The sequence below is a fragment of the Myotis davidii genome, unplaced genomic scaffold (genome assembly GCF_000327345.1).
Source record: "Myotis davidii unplaced genomic scaffold, ASM32734v1 scaffold419, whole genome shotgun sequence".
Lineage (NCBI taxonomy): Eukaryota > Metazoa > Chordata > Mammalia > Chiroptera > Vespertilionidae > Myotis > Myotis davidii.
Window position 1 is genome coordinate 4,853,140 of NW_006294998.1, and position 15,029 is coordinate 4,868,168.

General features: G+C 40.8%; 1 protein-coding gene across 4 annotated transcripts in view; it reads right to left on the reverse strand.

Annotated features, from left to right (window-relative positions):
* The window catches only part of TGDS (TDP-glucose 4,6-dehydratase), a 19,004-nt gene extending 7,103 nt beyond the window's left edge, over window positions 1-11,901 (reverse strand). Inside the window, exons 1-7 of one of the 4 annotated variants that reach the window (XR_001514890.1) lie at window positions 11,722-11,901; window positions 9,147-9,213; window positions 7,826-7,894; window positions 6,020-6,106; window positions 4,006-4,148; window positions 2,787-2,885; window positions 1,744-1,803 (exon numbers count right to left, since the gene is read on the reverse strand). Coding sequence is in view for 3 of the 4 variants with exons in the window: in XM_006769578.2 (XP_006769641.1) it covers window positions 1,744-1,803; window positions 2,787-2,885; window positions 4,006-4,148; window positions 6,016-6,106; window positions 7,826-7,894; window positions 9,147-9,213; window positions 11,722-11,807 (615 nt within the window). In the remaining variant the exon portion in view is untranslated. Of the gene's footprint in view, window positions 1-1,743; window positions 1,804-2,786; window positions 2,886-4,005; window positions 4,149-6,015; window positions 6,107-7,825; window positions 7,895-9,146; window positions 9,214-11,721 lie in introns of all 4 variants that reach the window. The other 3 variants (XM_006769578.2, XM_015567728.1, XM_015567726.1) reach the window with 3 other exon arrangements.
* Between the last annotated feature and the right edge of the window lie 3,128 nt (window positions 11,902-15,029).

A 15,029-nucleotide genomic window follows, 5' to 3' on the forward strand; every position in this document is an offset into this window, starting at 1 on the left:
AAAAAAGTACATTCTAGTGCCTTGGATTCAGAGTAAACTTATGTTAAACAAGGTGAGATAAACTACTAATTTTGTAATAAACCTGTTAAAGATACTCCAAAACTTAAGCAAAGTAGATATTAACACGAGCAGATCATGATAAGTCCCTTTCCTTTGGACAAACAGATTAATGCAACCAGCTGGGAAGTGAAAAACTCGCTCTAAATTTAGGATGATTGGGCTTAATGGTACAGAACCAATCACACAGGCATTAACTATATTTGACTACATTTCTTTTTTAAACATCAACTTGTTGTCCCATTTATTTATGCATTCATTGGCTAACTCTTGTATGTGCCCTGTCAGGGAATTGAATCTGCAACCCCTGACGTATCAGCATGGTGCTCTAACCAACTGAACTACTCAGCTAGGGCTGACTACATTTCATTTTATATATTTTTTTCTTTATTGATTTCAGAGAGAAAAGAAGAGGGAGAGAGCAATAGAAACATCAATGATGAGAGAATCGGCTACCTCCTGCACGTGCCCTACTGGGGATCAAACCCACAACCCAGATATGTGCCCTGACTGAGAATTAAACCTTGAACTCCTGGTTCATAGGTCAACGCTCAGCCACTGAGCCACACCAGCAGGGTCTGACTACATTTCTTTATTCACTACTTGTGCTACTTTCTGGAAGACATTCAGGCCTGCAACAATCAAGAGGAGTTGGAGAACAGTTAACCAGATGACTGCAAGATAAATTTATTTTTCCCCCCTTTATTTTTTATCCAGTCTCTTAGCTCCCTCCAGCCCTTATCTCAGTTCACTCCAAATATTACTCTAAGTGAGGACAGGGACCAAGCCTTAGTTGTCCTATCCCCCAGCCATCCTCAGAGGCCACACACTGCACTATCTAGAAGTGCTATAGACAGAATTGAATGAAAGGATAAAGACACTAATGTGACCTCTTTGGAGATTTCATACAGTAGCAGGAAACAAACAATGTTCTCCAAAGGCCTCAAGTGCACAGTCTCTCTGGGGAACACTTTAAGCGCAGAAAGGTTACCTAAAACTTGAATAAAACAGATTTGCCAAAGCTCTACCACACGCAAAGCACTCCCTCTTGCCTTCCCTGGGCAAATATTACTGTACAGCACCATCTGTCTCTTTAAATCTCCCTGACTTTGGAGTCCTGCTTTCCAAAATGCACTCTGAAGTCAGCATTTCCAGTTCAGGATTCTTGGCACCAGCATGGCTGATTTCTATGGTGTCTCTGCCCACTTGGAGATGCTTTCTTCCATACTAACATCCCATCGCTGCGGAGTCTCAGATCAATTTCTGTACAAGCTTCCCCCGTCACTCTCTAACTAGTTTTTACATTCATGTATAGCCTGACGTACTGGTCTTACTGCAAACCAGGAGTCTAAACTGCAGCGTGATAGCAGTGCTTGGGAATCCTGCAAAGTGCAGGCATTTTCATGTGTATCATCCCACTGGATTCCTCAAAATCCTTTCTAATATTATCCTTACTCCTCAATCGAAAGATGATGATCAAAGGGCCCAAGGTCATGCCAGCTGATGAATGTAAGGTCAAGACTTAAGCTCAAGTCTTCCAACTCTAAACCAGAGATCTGCATGTGGCCTATATAGCATCTATAAATTACATATAATTACAACGTAATTGTTGAACAAATAACTGAAGAGAGATTATATTGTAAGTTACAATCACTAAAACACTCTGAATTTAGAAATAAAATGTACCTTTTCTGGATATTGATGTGGTCCATAAACATTACTGCTTCTTGTGATGACAACTGGAAACTTAAAGAGTATTCGACAGTAAGATAATGGAAAGGTCCAAAATAATAATTATCTAAAGTTAAGCAGCTTTAAAATAATGGCACTTTTGGCTAAATAATTCCACACACCTTAAGGACAGAGTGAAGGGATTTTTTTTTTCTAATGTAAGACTCCTGAAAAGATGGGAGAGGATGGGATTCAGATAAAGGCAGAGGTTTCAATAGGGATTTTTTCTTTGTTGGGACAAGGGGAGGACAAGTATAGATGAAGGCAGGTTTGTAAGTCTGACAGAAGAAAATGAAGGAAATTTCCACCTGATTATTTCAGAGACCACCTCTAGGTTTGGTTAGATGTTATACTTCAAAGCTTTCTCTGCTGTGCCAACCCTTACAAATAAAAAACCTACCAGGAAAGGGAAAAGGACGAATGCTACTGGAACACAAAAGGCAAGAGAATGTTAAGCCATTCCTTGCCTTGCCTTTCTGGCCCAGGCCCTAATTACTCCCACAGATCAGTGGGAAGCCAAATGTAGGGGGTTCAGGCTGATAATTCATACTGGGTAAGGTTCCCCACTGACACTGTCAGAGCCACCTGGGGAACTCTGCCTCCTATTCACGAAGAACCACGAGAGGTGAATTGTGCAGAGAGGAGCACAGAGGCGGTAATCGAATCTGCCCTCCCTCTCTCTTCCTTCACTCCCAGGATTCCTGGGAACAGGGCTTTTCACTTTAGCTGTAATACTCTACCTATTACTGAAGTAAGAAAGAAAAAAAAAACATCAAATCATTCCTTTAAAAGATGAACTAAACAAGAAGTAGGTCCTACATTGTCCACATGCTATAGAAAATCAGTTTTTTTAAACTCCTTAATATGCAACTTTTCTCACTACCTACCTTCTACTCTAGAAATGAAATATTGCTAATGCTAACTTGACGTTTTAACATCTAAGTCCAAAGAAAAGTGATTCAAGAGTTTTAAATTAAAATTTAAATTAAAGTTCTTACTTTATATTGTTCCCAGTAAGACTGTACAAAACACTCAGCCTCTGCCTTAGATGATGCATACGGATTTGTTGGTTGTTTGGGTGAAGATTCATCAAATTCCTAATTTTAAAAAGATAAATTTCTCTTAAAAAGTACTATGCATACTTTCTAAGTAGAGAAATCAGAAAACATGTTACAAACTTGAAATGTTAATCACTGCATTAAAAAAGACATCAATGAACCCTAACTACGCACCAAGCATTCCTCTGAGCACTTCCATGTAGTAACCTATTTAAAGTTCACAACCACCCAATGAGGCAAGAGGCAGAACAGCAAGTGCAAAGGTCCTGAGACAGCAGTGTGTTCAAGGGAACTACAAGGAGCTTCGTGAGACGGGAGAGAAATGGGAGATGAGGTTGGAGAGCTAGAGGGAGGCCAGAATATGTGGAACCTTGAAGGCCAACATCAGAACATTAACTGACCTTGAGCAGAGTAGTAATGTCATGATCTTACATTTAAAAAATTATTCTGGCTACTGTGTCACATCAGATGTAGGGTGACAAGGTACAAGGAGGAAGAAGTTCGGCTTATAAAAAATGCAAGGAGAAATGAAAATGGTTGCTTCTCAGAGGTGGGATTGTGGATTGAAAAGTGGTTAGGGTCTGCTTTTTCTCACTATAAGTTTTTCCAAACTACCTGATTTTTTTCACTCATATATGTTTTGGTGAAAACAAAATAAAACAGAACGAGGTCATTGCTGACTATGAAGAATATATACTGGAAAATGGAGCCATTTTTTTGCATTAGAAGTATGACATTTACATATGATTAAAAAAGGAGATCAGATTCCAGTTTCTACAATAATTTCACACTCAACTCCTTGACATCCCAGGGTGCTTTCCTGAGTGAACAGGCAGCATGCTGCAGCCTAATTTACACATGCTGTAGCTGATGCAAATAACATTCATCATGCAAATAAGACTGGACAAAAAGATGAAATCTGCTGTTCTCTTGTAAAACATTGTCAGTCATATTACATTTACATTTCTTCCATGAGTATTGTTGTTGCCATTGGAGTGGCATTATTTGATTTGACTAGAGGCACAATGGAATGACAACTGGAGAGTCCCACAGGTAATGTATAATCAGAGGCTGAAAAAAGCCCAGAGAAAGTCTTAATATTTAAGGTTTGTTGCAAGGTTCGTGGTAAGTAGATGAAATATATATTTCCTAAGCTTACCTTATCGAGACTCCCTCCGTATACTTCATCTGTGCTGACGTAAATAAATTTCTCCACTCTGGCTTCATGAGCAGCACTTACCAAAACGTGAGTGCCATAAACATTAACATATGTAAACTCAAAGGCACGTACAAATGAAAGATCTAAGAAAAGAGAGAAAGCAAGAACAATTCCATCCAAGGGATAAAATAAATACCAAATGGTAGACTCACGTTTAAGGAAAACTCTATTCAATTCTCTTCATTCACTACAAATGTGATAGTTTTAAAAATAACATAATACACATGGCTATTATGATTTCTTTAAGCCTAAATTACATTGTATGCATACATTCTTAGAGCCTAGAAAACCATCAGTGCTAGATTTGCAGGAAACTTTTAGTTCCATAAGAAAAATAAATAAATAATACATCTAAATTTAAAATATTTTTTAAATTTAAAATTTTTTTGAAATTTCATGTTGAAGCTAGAGGGTTGGGCTTTTCAGCTCAACATGTTATTGCTGAAAACAACAACTATTGGACAAATTATTTTATAAGACATAAACTAGAGGCCCGGTGCAGGAAATTCATGCACTTGGGGGCATGGATTGCAAGAGGACGCAGACTAGGCCGAGGGACCCTAATGGTGCATGATCGGGGCCAGGGAGGTACGTGGGAGGTTGGCCAGCCGGGGAGGGACCGCGGGAGGTCTCCAGGGTGGGTCTGGCCCATCTCACTCAGTCCCGATCGGCCGGACCTCAGCAGCAAGCTAACCTACTGGTTGCAGCGTCTGTCCCCTGGTGGTCAGTGCACATCATAGCGAACAGTTGAGCAGCCTTAGCCTATCATTAGCATATTACACTTCGATTGGTTGAATGGCCAACCTGACGATCGGACACTTAGCATATGAGGCATTTATTATATAGGATTCACTTTTAAAGAATCAATTCCCTATAACCGGGGAATGAGGGGAGCTTTCCTAACTATGGCTCACAATACAGAAGCAAAAGAAAAGAAACTGATAAATTTGACTACATAAAAATTTTTGCATGGTTAAAAAAAACAACAACAGAAAAATCTACAAATTAAAAAGACAAATGACAAACTGGGAAAATATTTAAACTTATCAGAAATAAAGGGTTAGTATATTCAATCTATAAAGAAGTTATAAAAAATAACAACTCTATGGTAAAATGGGGAAGAGACATAAATACTCTGGACAATAAATACAAAGGTCCTAAAGCTTAAGATGCTCAACCTGATTAAGAAAAATCCAAATTAAAAACTCATAGACCCCTGGCCAGTGTGCTCAGTTGGTTGAGCACCATCCTGTGCACCGAAAGGTCGCCAGTTCAATTCCTGGTCAGGGCACAGATGCAGGTTTCAGGTTCAATCCCCCTTCAGGGAATGTGCTGGGGGCAGCTGATTGATGTTTCTATCTCATATCAATGTTTCTCTCTCTCTCTCAAAAATCAATGCAAATATTTTTTAAAAAAATACAGTTTGAATGTCCATCTCCCCAGAAGTAATCACTATGCTGACTTTGGTTAAACTCATATTTTTAAGATAACACTCAAGGTTACATTTCAATCTACACTAAAAAAATGTGACCTAAAAAGCACCAATTACCTTAATGACAGAGTGACCCCTGGCTTGTTTTTCTAGTAGAGCATGGTATATGCTCGCTCAAGGACACATACTAAGTACCTACTTGTTCAGCCTCATTACTGGACTTCGATTTAGGCCAGTGATGGCGAACTTATGACACGCGAACTCATTTTTTTGGTTGATTTTTCTTTGTTAAATGGCATTTAAATATGTAAAATAAATATCAAAAATATAAGTCTTTGTTTTACTATGGTTGCAAATATCAAAACATTTCTATATGTGACACGGCACCAGAGTTAAGTTAGGGTTTTTCAAAATGCTGACAGGCCGAGCTCAAAAGGTTCGCCATCACTGATTTAGGCTAATCAGCTACTGGAAAAGATAATTGGCCCCTCATAACTGTAACATAAAACAATGCTTACCTACATGTGTTTGTGCAGCAAAATGTAGTACTATATCTATTTTCTCTGTTTCAAAAAGCAGTTTCACAAAGTGAGAATCACATATGTCACCCTATATAAAAGCAAACATGAAAAAACTGTTTCATTTAGCATTCTCATTTGTAAAAACCATTTTACTGTATGAACAACAACAAAATGATACGAGAAGAATTCATTCTCCCCTCCCCAATTTAATAGAGAACAGCTTAAAATTTAACTGAGAGGTCAAGTAAGTACAGTAATGAATGATGTATTTTTTTCAGCATCCTAGGATGTAAAATATTCAATTCAAAAATATTTTTGCAAATAAATGTCTAAAATAATATTTTATTGAACACCAATTACTACTGAGGTCTGTACTAGGTTTTTTCCATAACATTCTTCCCAACCTAAGGTCACTATATTAACAGGACAAATTTTAAACATATTTTCAAAAGTTCGAGATAACCATTATTGAAATATATTTAAAGTAATTATTACAATTGGAATGATATTTTGAAAAATGTACTTAATCACAACTAAGTAAATGTAAGAGTACTTCTGATGTGTAGTTAGTTCTAAAAATATGTTTTCTCGCCCTAGCTAGTTTGGCTCAGTGGATAGTGTGGGCCTGTGGACTGAAGGGTCCTGAGTTTGATTCAGGTCAAGGGCACATGCCCAGGTTGCAGGCTCGATGCCCAGTAGGGGACATGCAGGAGGCAGCCAATCAATGATTCTCTCTCATCATTGATGTTTCTATCTCTTCCCCCTCTTCCTTCCTCTCTGAAATCAATCCTATATAATAAAAGGCTAAAATGCAAATCGACTGAAGTGGAAGAACCAGTCGCTATGACGCGCACTGACCACCAGGGGGCAGATGCTCAATGCAGCAGCTTCCCTCTGGTGGTCAGTGCACTCCCATAGGGGAACCGCGGCTCAGCCAGAGGCCGGGCTCATGGCCGGCGAGCACAGCGATGGTGGTGGGAGCCTCTCCCACCTCCGCGGCAGCACTAAGGATGTCCAACTGACGGCTTATGCCCAGTTGGACATCGTCAGAGGGCTCCTGGAATGCAAGAGGGCTCAGGCCAGGCTGAGGGACCTCCTACCTCCCCTGGAGTGCATGAATTTTGTGCACCAGGCCTCTAGTAAAAAGATTTTTAAAAATAATAAAATAAAATAAAAATATGTATTCTCAATAATTCTTTGGTGACTGAAGAAAACACTTTCAAACAGAAGAATAGAATAATGAAATGTGGTTAAAAATAGAGTTTCTAGAATCACTAAAAAAAGCCCACATACACCATAGGATAATGAGTTGCATTTGACATTAAAATCTGCCTTTGCAAATTAATGACCCGGTTCTCTGGTTTATACTTTGGACTCTTTTAAGAGTGGCTTGTAAGAATCAGTCCCCCAGAGCCAATCAATCAACTTTCATGGGAGAAGACTATCCAATGGGCTGTATGGTGGGCTTTTTGGCTATTGGCTGGCCTGTGTAACACCCCCATCTTCTTAAATCCCTGCAAGGCCTTATTAAGAAAGATAGTGAGGACCTAAAAGTCACAAACCATGTAAGTTCAATCAGCTACTCATAGATGTGCCAAAGTACAAAACTCACATGTAACTTTATATATCATGTCAATCCAAAAGTAGTATTCTCTGTAGCATGTGGTACTTCTGGAAACTAAAACATCTTTAATTAGCATGTTTTCTAAGCCCATATTACACAAGTGTGTGAAGAAGGAAGATATAATGTCTGAATAAGTAAAGAGGCAATCTATAATAATTATATAATTACAAGAAACTTTCATACCTGTATAAATTTGTAGTTTTGTTTGTTAGAAATGGTTTCAAGATTCTTCAAACTTGCACAGTAATCCAGCTTATAATAAGTAAGAGAAAGAAGGGTAGAGAAACAATACAAAAAGTGAGAATAGCTTTTCCTATAAAATATAAATTTATTTTAAAGACTATAGATGTTCTGATTGTAATACAAGAACATATGTTCTTAAAGTGTTTGCTTTTTGTATTTTTAAAAGTTTCTAATATCTTAAAAGTAAAAAACAAAAACGTAATTTTGTTATCGTTTCAAAACACACATACACACCCAATAAAATCAGTTGTTATAAACCTTGCCTTTAAAAAATTTTCCTGCCCAGATTTGCCTCTAGGCCCTGGTGGCTAGAAAAGTTTACTATTCCTTCATGAAAGGACTTAGTGATTGAGAACAATTACACCTGTGTTACACATATTATAGCTCATTACACTTTTTCTGAGTTAACTGCTGGTAAATTGGTATAGAAAAGGGGGAAAAAATTACTCTGAAAGTAAGGCAAGTAAAAATTTCTAGGACTTAGGGATTTTTCTTTGACTACGCATTTTTCCTATTACATTTTGTGAAATGAAGGTAACTAACTGCATCTTGTGTTTAAAGTAAAAAATTTGGTAATCATGGCATTTTCTCTGCCTAGCAGGTGTAGCTCAGTAGTTGAGTGTTGACCTGTGAAACGGGTGATCAGGGCTCGTTTCCCAGGTGGGGCACCTGCCCACCCTGGGGGCTTAATCCACAGTGTGGGGGCAGGCAGGATGCTGCCGATCAGTGATTCTCTTCCATCATTGATGTTCCTCTCTCTCTCTTCCTCTCCCTTCCTCTCTGAAATGAATTTTTTTAAAAATTAGTGATTACCAATCAGGGTTTCAGATTCTCTAGGGAGAGTCCGACTATTATTAAAAAATTCTCAAAATTAAATTAATTACATTTTAATTTAAAAACTAAATATACAGTTTTCCATGAGGTGACAGTTATAAAATCAAATTATAAAATCAAATAATCATAATATTCCAATTCAGAAAAAGGTTAATAATCACAAATTACACTAAATATTGAGTTTAGGGTGAAGATTTTTGGGGGGTAAAAATACTGCTCTTAAAACCTTTACTTTATAGGCTATCATAATAAATGAAAAAGTTTCAAAGGACTTTATTACTAACATTAAATAAAGCATGAACACATAACTATAGGCCCCTAAGTTACTAAAGTGATAAAAAAATGAAATTATTAGCATGACAAAATTCTAATATTTTAAAAAATATAAATAAGTTTCAGTGCATGAACTCATTTTTATAAAACTCACCTTGTCTAGATTTATGATCATATAGTTTGGATAAACTTCCACTAAAGAGACAATCACATGTGATGCACTATAAGAAAAAAGTATATGTTGTTAGTAGAAAATTTCACCTTTCCCATAAATTCTTTAATGTTACTCTAAAGCTTAGAGTGGTTGGCAAACTCATAAGTCAACAGAGCCAAATATCAACAGTACAACGACTGAAATTTCTTTTGAGAGCCAAATTTTTTAAACTTAAACTATATGGGTAGGTACATTGTTATTAATTAGGGTACTCCTAAAGCTTAGGAAGAGCCACACTCAAGGGGCCAAAGAGCCGCATGTGGCTCGCGAGCCGCAGTTTGCCGACCACTGCTCTAAGCTATCAAGTATTAGGCAACAAATGAAAGATGCCTTTACATTTTTACAAGAAATATAACTACACTGAATATACACACACTAACCTTGTCAATAGTATCAATATACAAAGCCTTATACTCCCTTTACGCTATGGAGAAGACAATTTACTGGTCCTGGGTATAAGAAAAAATTAGTTTAAACAAATGATCTGTCCATGCATCTTTGAATATGGGAATAAAGCAGGATGATAAATACAATGGTTGGTGGTCAGTGCAAATGGACTATAACGAGCCTTTTCAGAGACTGTAGGTATAATTACGTAAACATTGTTAGTATGAGCACAGTTGTCTATGCTCAATGTAATCCTACTGCAATTGCTATCTCTTAGTACAGAATTTGATCATGTAAACGGGGGGTGGGGGGGTGCTAGACTAAACCTAGGTTTGCACGGTTAGCTGAAACCATCTGAGTTAGATATCCACAGTGGCTCCTTCCTGCGTTTCAGAGGACTCTGAAGTGGAACCAGAGGCATATCGCAGTGAGATGACCCACCAGATTTTATCATAGACTTCAAACACGGGCAGGAACAAGGGCAGCCCGCGACCAAATGTTGCATTCAGAGTTTGTACTTAACAGCCCTTTCATAGCATTTTTTAGAAATACCCTTCCTGGACCAGCGCTCGCACACAGGTACCATCCTTTCATGTCCATGCTCCTGTTCTCATTAAGTGAACCTTGCCTGCTGGTACCCTTCTCCAAGTCACTTTCAGCTCAGAAGAAAAGATTTAAGGTGCTAATGGGCTTGGGAGAAAGAGTCCCATGTCCCTCTTCTTCCACGAGGCATTGGGAGTGTTTCTTGTTTGCACTTATGCACTCATCCATTCAACAATTACTGAAGACCTTTATAAAACAAGCATTCTTCCGGGTGCTAAGAGAGCAGCAGTTTCTGCCCTCATTCCGTTTACATTCTGAAGTGGGGATGCAAGCAATAAATGACACATAACAATACACACAATGTGTAATACCATTTCCAGTAGTGGTAAGTGTGTTAGTAGGGAGGGGCTACTTTATTTAGATAGGGTGGTCAGGTAAGGCCTGAGGAGGTGGCGTCTGAGGAAACATCTGAACTGAGTGACGCCAACAGCCTAAGCAAAGGGGAAGCATGGGCAGAGGCCTCAAGAAAGGAGGAAGGAGCCTCCTGTGTTCCAGGGAAGGCAAGTGTGGCCGCACAGAAAAGCTAGGGGCAGACTGGCAGGAGATCAGAGTGGAGAAGTAATGCTTGGGCATGTGTGAGTCTTCTCGATAGGGGAGAGAGTCTGGCTTTTATTCTAAATCTGATAGGAATCATCGGAGTAAAAGTTGTGCACGCTTGCTTAATAAACACTGACTTGTGAGAAACAGACTTGGAAGCATTGTGACCAATCAGGAGGCTACAGCAGTCCTCCAGGCAAAAAAAGAAAGTACTACGGGCTGGGTGCAAGGGGAAGGGGGTGAGAAGAGGCCTTGAGGATATACAGTGGGGCTTTGACTTACGAGTGTCCCGACTAACGAGTTTTTTGAGATACCAGCTGTCTCTCGGCCGATTTTTTGCATTGAGTTGACAGAGTAATTTGAGTTAACAAGCTCCTTAACGAGGTTGGTCTCCGAACGAATTAAACTGGTAAGTCAAGGCCCCACTATATGATGATGATGAAAAATACATTTATTTTTTAATGTATACATGTACACTGATAGTCCGACAGAAAACTTTATGACTCTGTTTGATATTATCAGTGGGACTTTTGCTGCTGCATCACTGACGTTTAGTACCAACAGGGAATTTTTAAGTCAGTTGACTAAATCAATGTCCTATCACATTACAAACATTTATTTTTTGGCGACAAGACCTGTGTATTGGAGGGGAGTGGGTCCGGAGGGTTGAAGCAACTGGCGAGTAGCTTACTGCAATTACGGGCGCCCTCAGAAGAGCGACAGGTGCACCTCGGGCCAGGTAGGAGGGCGGGGTACCCCGCCCCTCTGCTTGGGGAGGAAGGCGTTTTAAAGAAGTCGCAGTTTCAAAGGAACCAGGTCCTCGCAGGCCAGGAGCGGGGAGAAGGCAGGCAGATACCGGTCATGCACTAAGACTGTCCCCGTCTCAGACACCCAAAGCGGGTCCCAACCTGCCCAGAGCACGCAGAGCCGCAGGAAAAGGCTGGGATTTCTGGGGAGCCGCGACTCGGCCAGCGACGCCGTTACCTACATGAAACCGGCGCCCCCGGTCACCAGCACCCGCTTCGCAAAGCAGCTGGGAGGACCCAGGGGATCCACCCAACCCGCAGCCGACATCTCCGGGCTCAGCAGCGCCTGGCACCGTAAAGTGCCGGGTGTCTAGACCGTAGGGAAGTTCCACCGCGACCTTTTACGACGCGCCTCGTTCCCGCCCCTTCACCCCCCCACACCCCGCCCCCCAAAGTTACAGGGGCGGCTCCGGGAACGTAGCGGATTCCCCGCCCATTGGAGGGCTGGGCGGAGCCCTCGGGTGCGCAGGCTGGCGCAGCGATTCTCTGCCGCCGCCGGGCTTGGCAGCATCGAAGGCTGGGCGTCTGGGAAAGGGGGGGTCTTGGAGGTTTCCGGGCGAGTGTCATCAGCATGAATCGGGCTTTACTTAGATACCCAGGTGGTCGGAGTTATGCATGATTCCCTTCTTTTCATTCTTGTGCAACAGCGATCTCCACAGATTACGCAGCAGTTGAGTTGTGAACTCCGGGCAGTTATCTGACCAAGTGTAGAGATGAGAGGTTGGGATAGCAGAATGACCTCTTGCTATTGGTGTTAATATTATTACAGACAGCGCAGGCGGCTTGCAATCAGGGTAAAGATGTTCCCTCTCCGTGGTGGGCAAACTGCGGCTCGCGAGCCACATGTGGCTCTTTGGCCCCTTGAGTGTGGCTCTTCCTAAGCCTTAGGAGTACCCTAATTAAGTTAATAACGATGTACCTACCTATATAGTTTAAGTTTAAAAAATTTGGCTCTCAAAAGAAATTTCAATTGTTGTACTGTTGATATTTGGCTCTGTTGACTAATGAGTGTGCCGACCACTAGGAGTCCTACTCTAAGATCTTTTCCTGCTCTGCCCTAGCCTGTATCCTTGTTTTTCCTTGGATTCGCCTGGCATGCTTCTTCCTTAGACCTGGGTGCTGTTTCCCCAGATGTCTGCCTAGTATTGACCTGCCCAGACGAACCACTTTACTCTTTATTTTTCTCCGTAGCAGTTATCAACATTTATGTTGAATTGGTCTTTGTTTCCTGATACAATCCCAAAGTCCTGGGACCAAGCCTGGCACAGAACAAACTCAGTGAATATTGTTAAATAGGCGAATAAAAATCTTACGCGGTTTTGGTTTTTTTAACAATGTACTGGCAGAGCCTAAAAAGAATGGGAATACCTGGTATACGAGTATGTAGAGGTGTCATTTGTTACTACAACATTTTGGTGGGCAAATTCAAATGTGTACATATCCTATGGTCCCCAAATTCTATGATGTATGATATAGGTAATTGCAGGAAAACACAAGTATATTCATTGCTATGTTGCTCTTAATAATGAAAAACTAGACACAATGTAAATGTCTACTAATACTGTTGCACTTTTTAAATCCAATGGGCTGATATACAATCTTTTAAAATAATGTACCAACATGGAATGAGGACCAAATTCATTGTCGATACTTATGGTCTTATATGACCAGACTCCCCACCCTTTATCATTGCCCCAATTTGATCCTCTTCTTGCAGGCCCCAGAAAGGGCATCTGACTCACCCTAGGGCCAATGGAAGCCTCTTCCTGGGATCGGGAGTTGACTAAGGTTCTTGGATAGTCTGGTTAAACTCTGAGGACCTACAAATTTTGGGCTTGCTCTTGGCCATATTCATTCAAGTGAACTGAGGAAATCTAGGACCTGTCTTCAGTGAGAGGGAAAAACAAAGTTGATAACAAAGAGAAGAAAGACAAGAGACAGAAAAAAAGGTCTCACAGCATTCAAGATCCATATTCTGGTTTTATTTTCAGGACCAGTTTGATTCATCTTCTTGATGTGCAAATACCACATATATTTACAAATGCATGTCTGAAAGGATCCACCTTAAACTATTAACAAGGGTTATCTTTGGGTACTAGGTATAGGCAAGGAAAAGAGAAAATGAGAACTTACATTTTGATATCATATAATTTTGACTGTTTTTTTCTAAGCTGCATGGGTGTCTTTCAAATTAAAATATAATGTAAGTTTTTTAAAATCTCATAATACCTCCAGTTTATTCCTAGTCTGCCAGAGATACCAGAAAATGCTGGCGATATGATAGGAAGTGTTCCCCCAAGGTTTCTTTTCCTAAAAGGTGAGGTCCGTTGTGAGAATTTGCTTATACGTAATAAAGCTGGTGGTCAAATGAAAATAATGTATATACATTTCTTCATGAAATAATTTTACTATAAACATCTATAATACCGTATGGGAAGTGCCTGGGCAGGGAAGTAGGGGATTGCTGTCCAGGGGCATCTAACACAGAGTTGACGGTTTGAGAAAGGCTTCTAAAAGAGCCTTGGGGAAGGAGAGTAAAGTAGAAAAAGGAAGGTGATGTGGAAATTGAATAGTAGAAAAAGACAAGTAATCCAGCCAGAGGGATCAGCAAATGCTCTAGGCCCAGAAGGGAGAACTTGAGTGTTCAGCGCACTAACCAAGGCTTGGCAAGGATGGAGATAAGAGACCACAGATGGAAATTTGAGAGACTCCAAAACCATTTTCTAAAGAGCGGGTTGTGTACCAAGAGCAATTGAGAACTTTTGAAGGAAAGCAATGCAGTCACATCGCATTTCCCAAAACTTCCTGTGGCTCTAGAGGTGGGCTATGTGTAGCCAACTGGAGAAAATTAAGACTGGTGCAGCAGGTCAGTTGCCATAGGCCAAGTAAAAAGATATTGTGAAGGCCTGGAGAGGATAGGGGCTGCTGCTTCCTACCATCACCACCCGGAAGACACACTAATAAACATCTGTTGAATTGAGTTGAATTGGGTGCAGACATGTAAGGGGTGGAGGGTCGCTGTAATTCCCTACTGTCTTGCCTGCTAGGTGATGATGTAATTCAGGAAGACAGGAAACTTTGGAGAAAAAAAAAGTCGATTGGACTGTAAAGTTAAATATCTTTGCGATATTAAAGTGGAAACGTCCAATAGGCTGCACTGGCACCCAGGGCTTTGTGGGTCCCTCTTCAGCACGAATGCTGCTGCCTGGGTGTGCTGTCCCGCAGGCCCCTGCAAAACCTCCGGCCCGACCCGCACGCATGCGCAGTGGACAACCGGGGCAATAATTTTTCCGTAACCTGAAGCAACATCCTCCTAACTCTCCATAAAAAAAGGCGGGAACTACCCAACAGGCTGGGAAGTGATGGGGCGCACTCATCTGCACGTCCCGCCCACTTCAGTCTCTGATTGGTGGATGTCCCTGGCTCGTGGCGCAGGCGCCTTCCTCATTGGTTGTCAGTCTCCTGGGCTGGTCGGCGGCGCCTGTCCGGC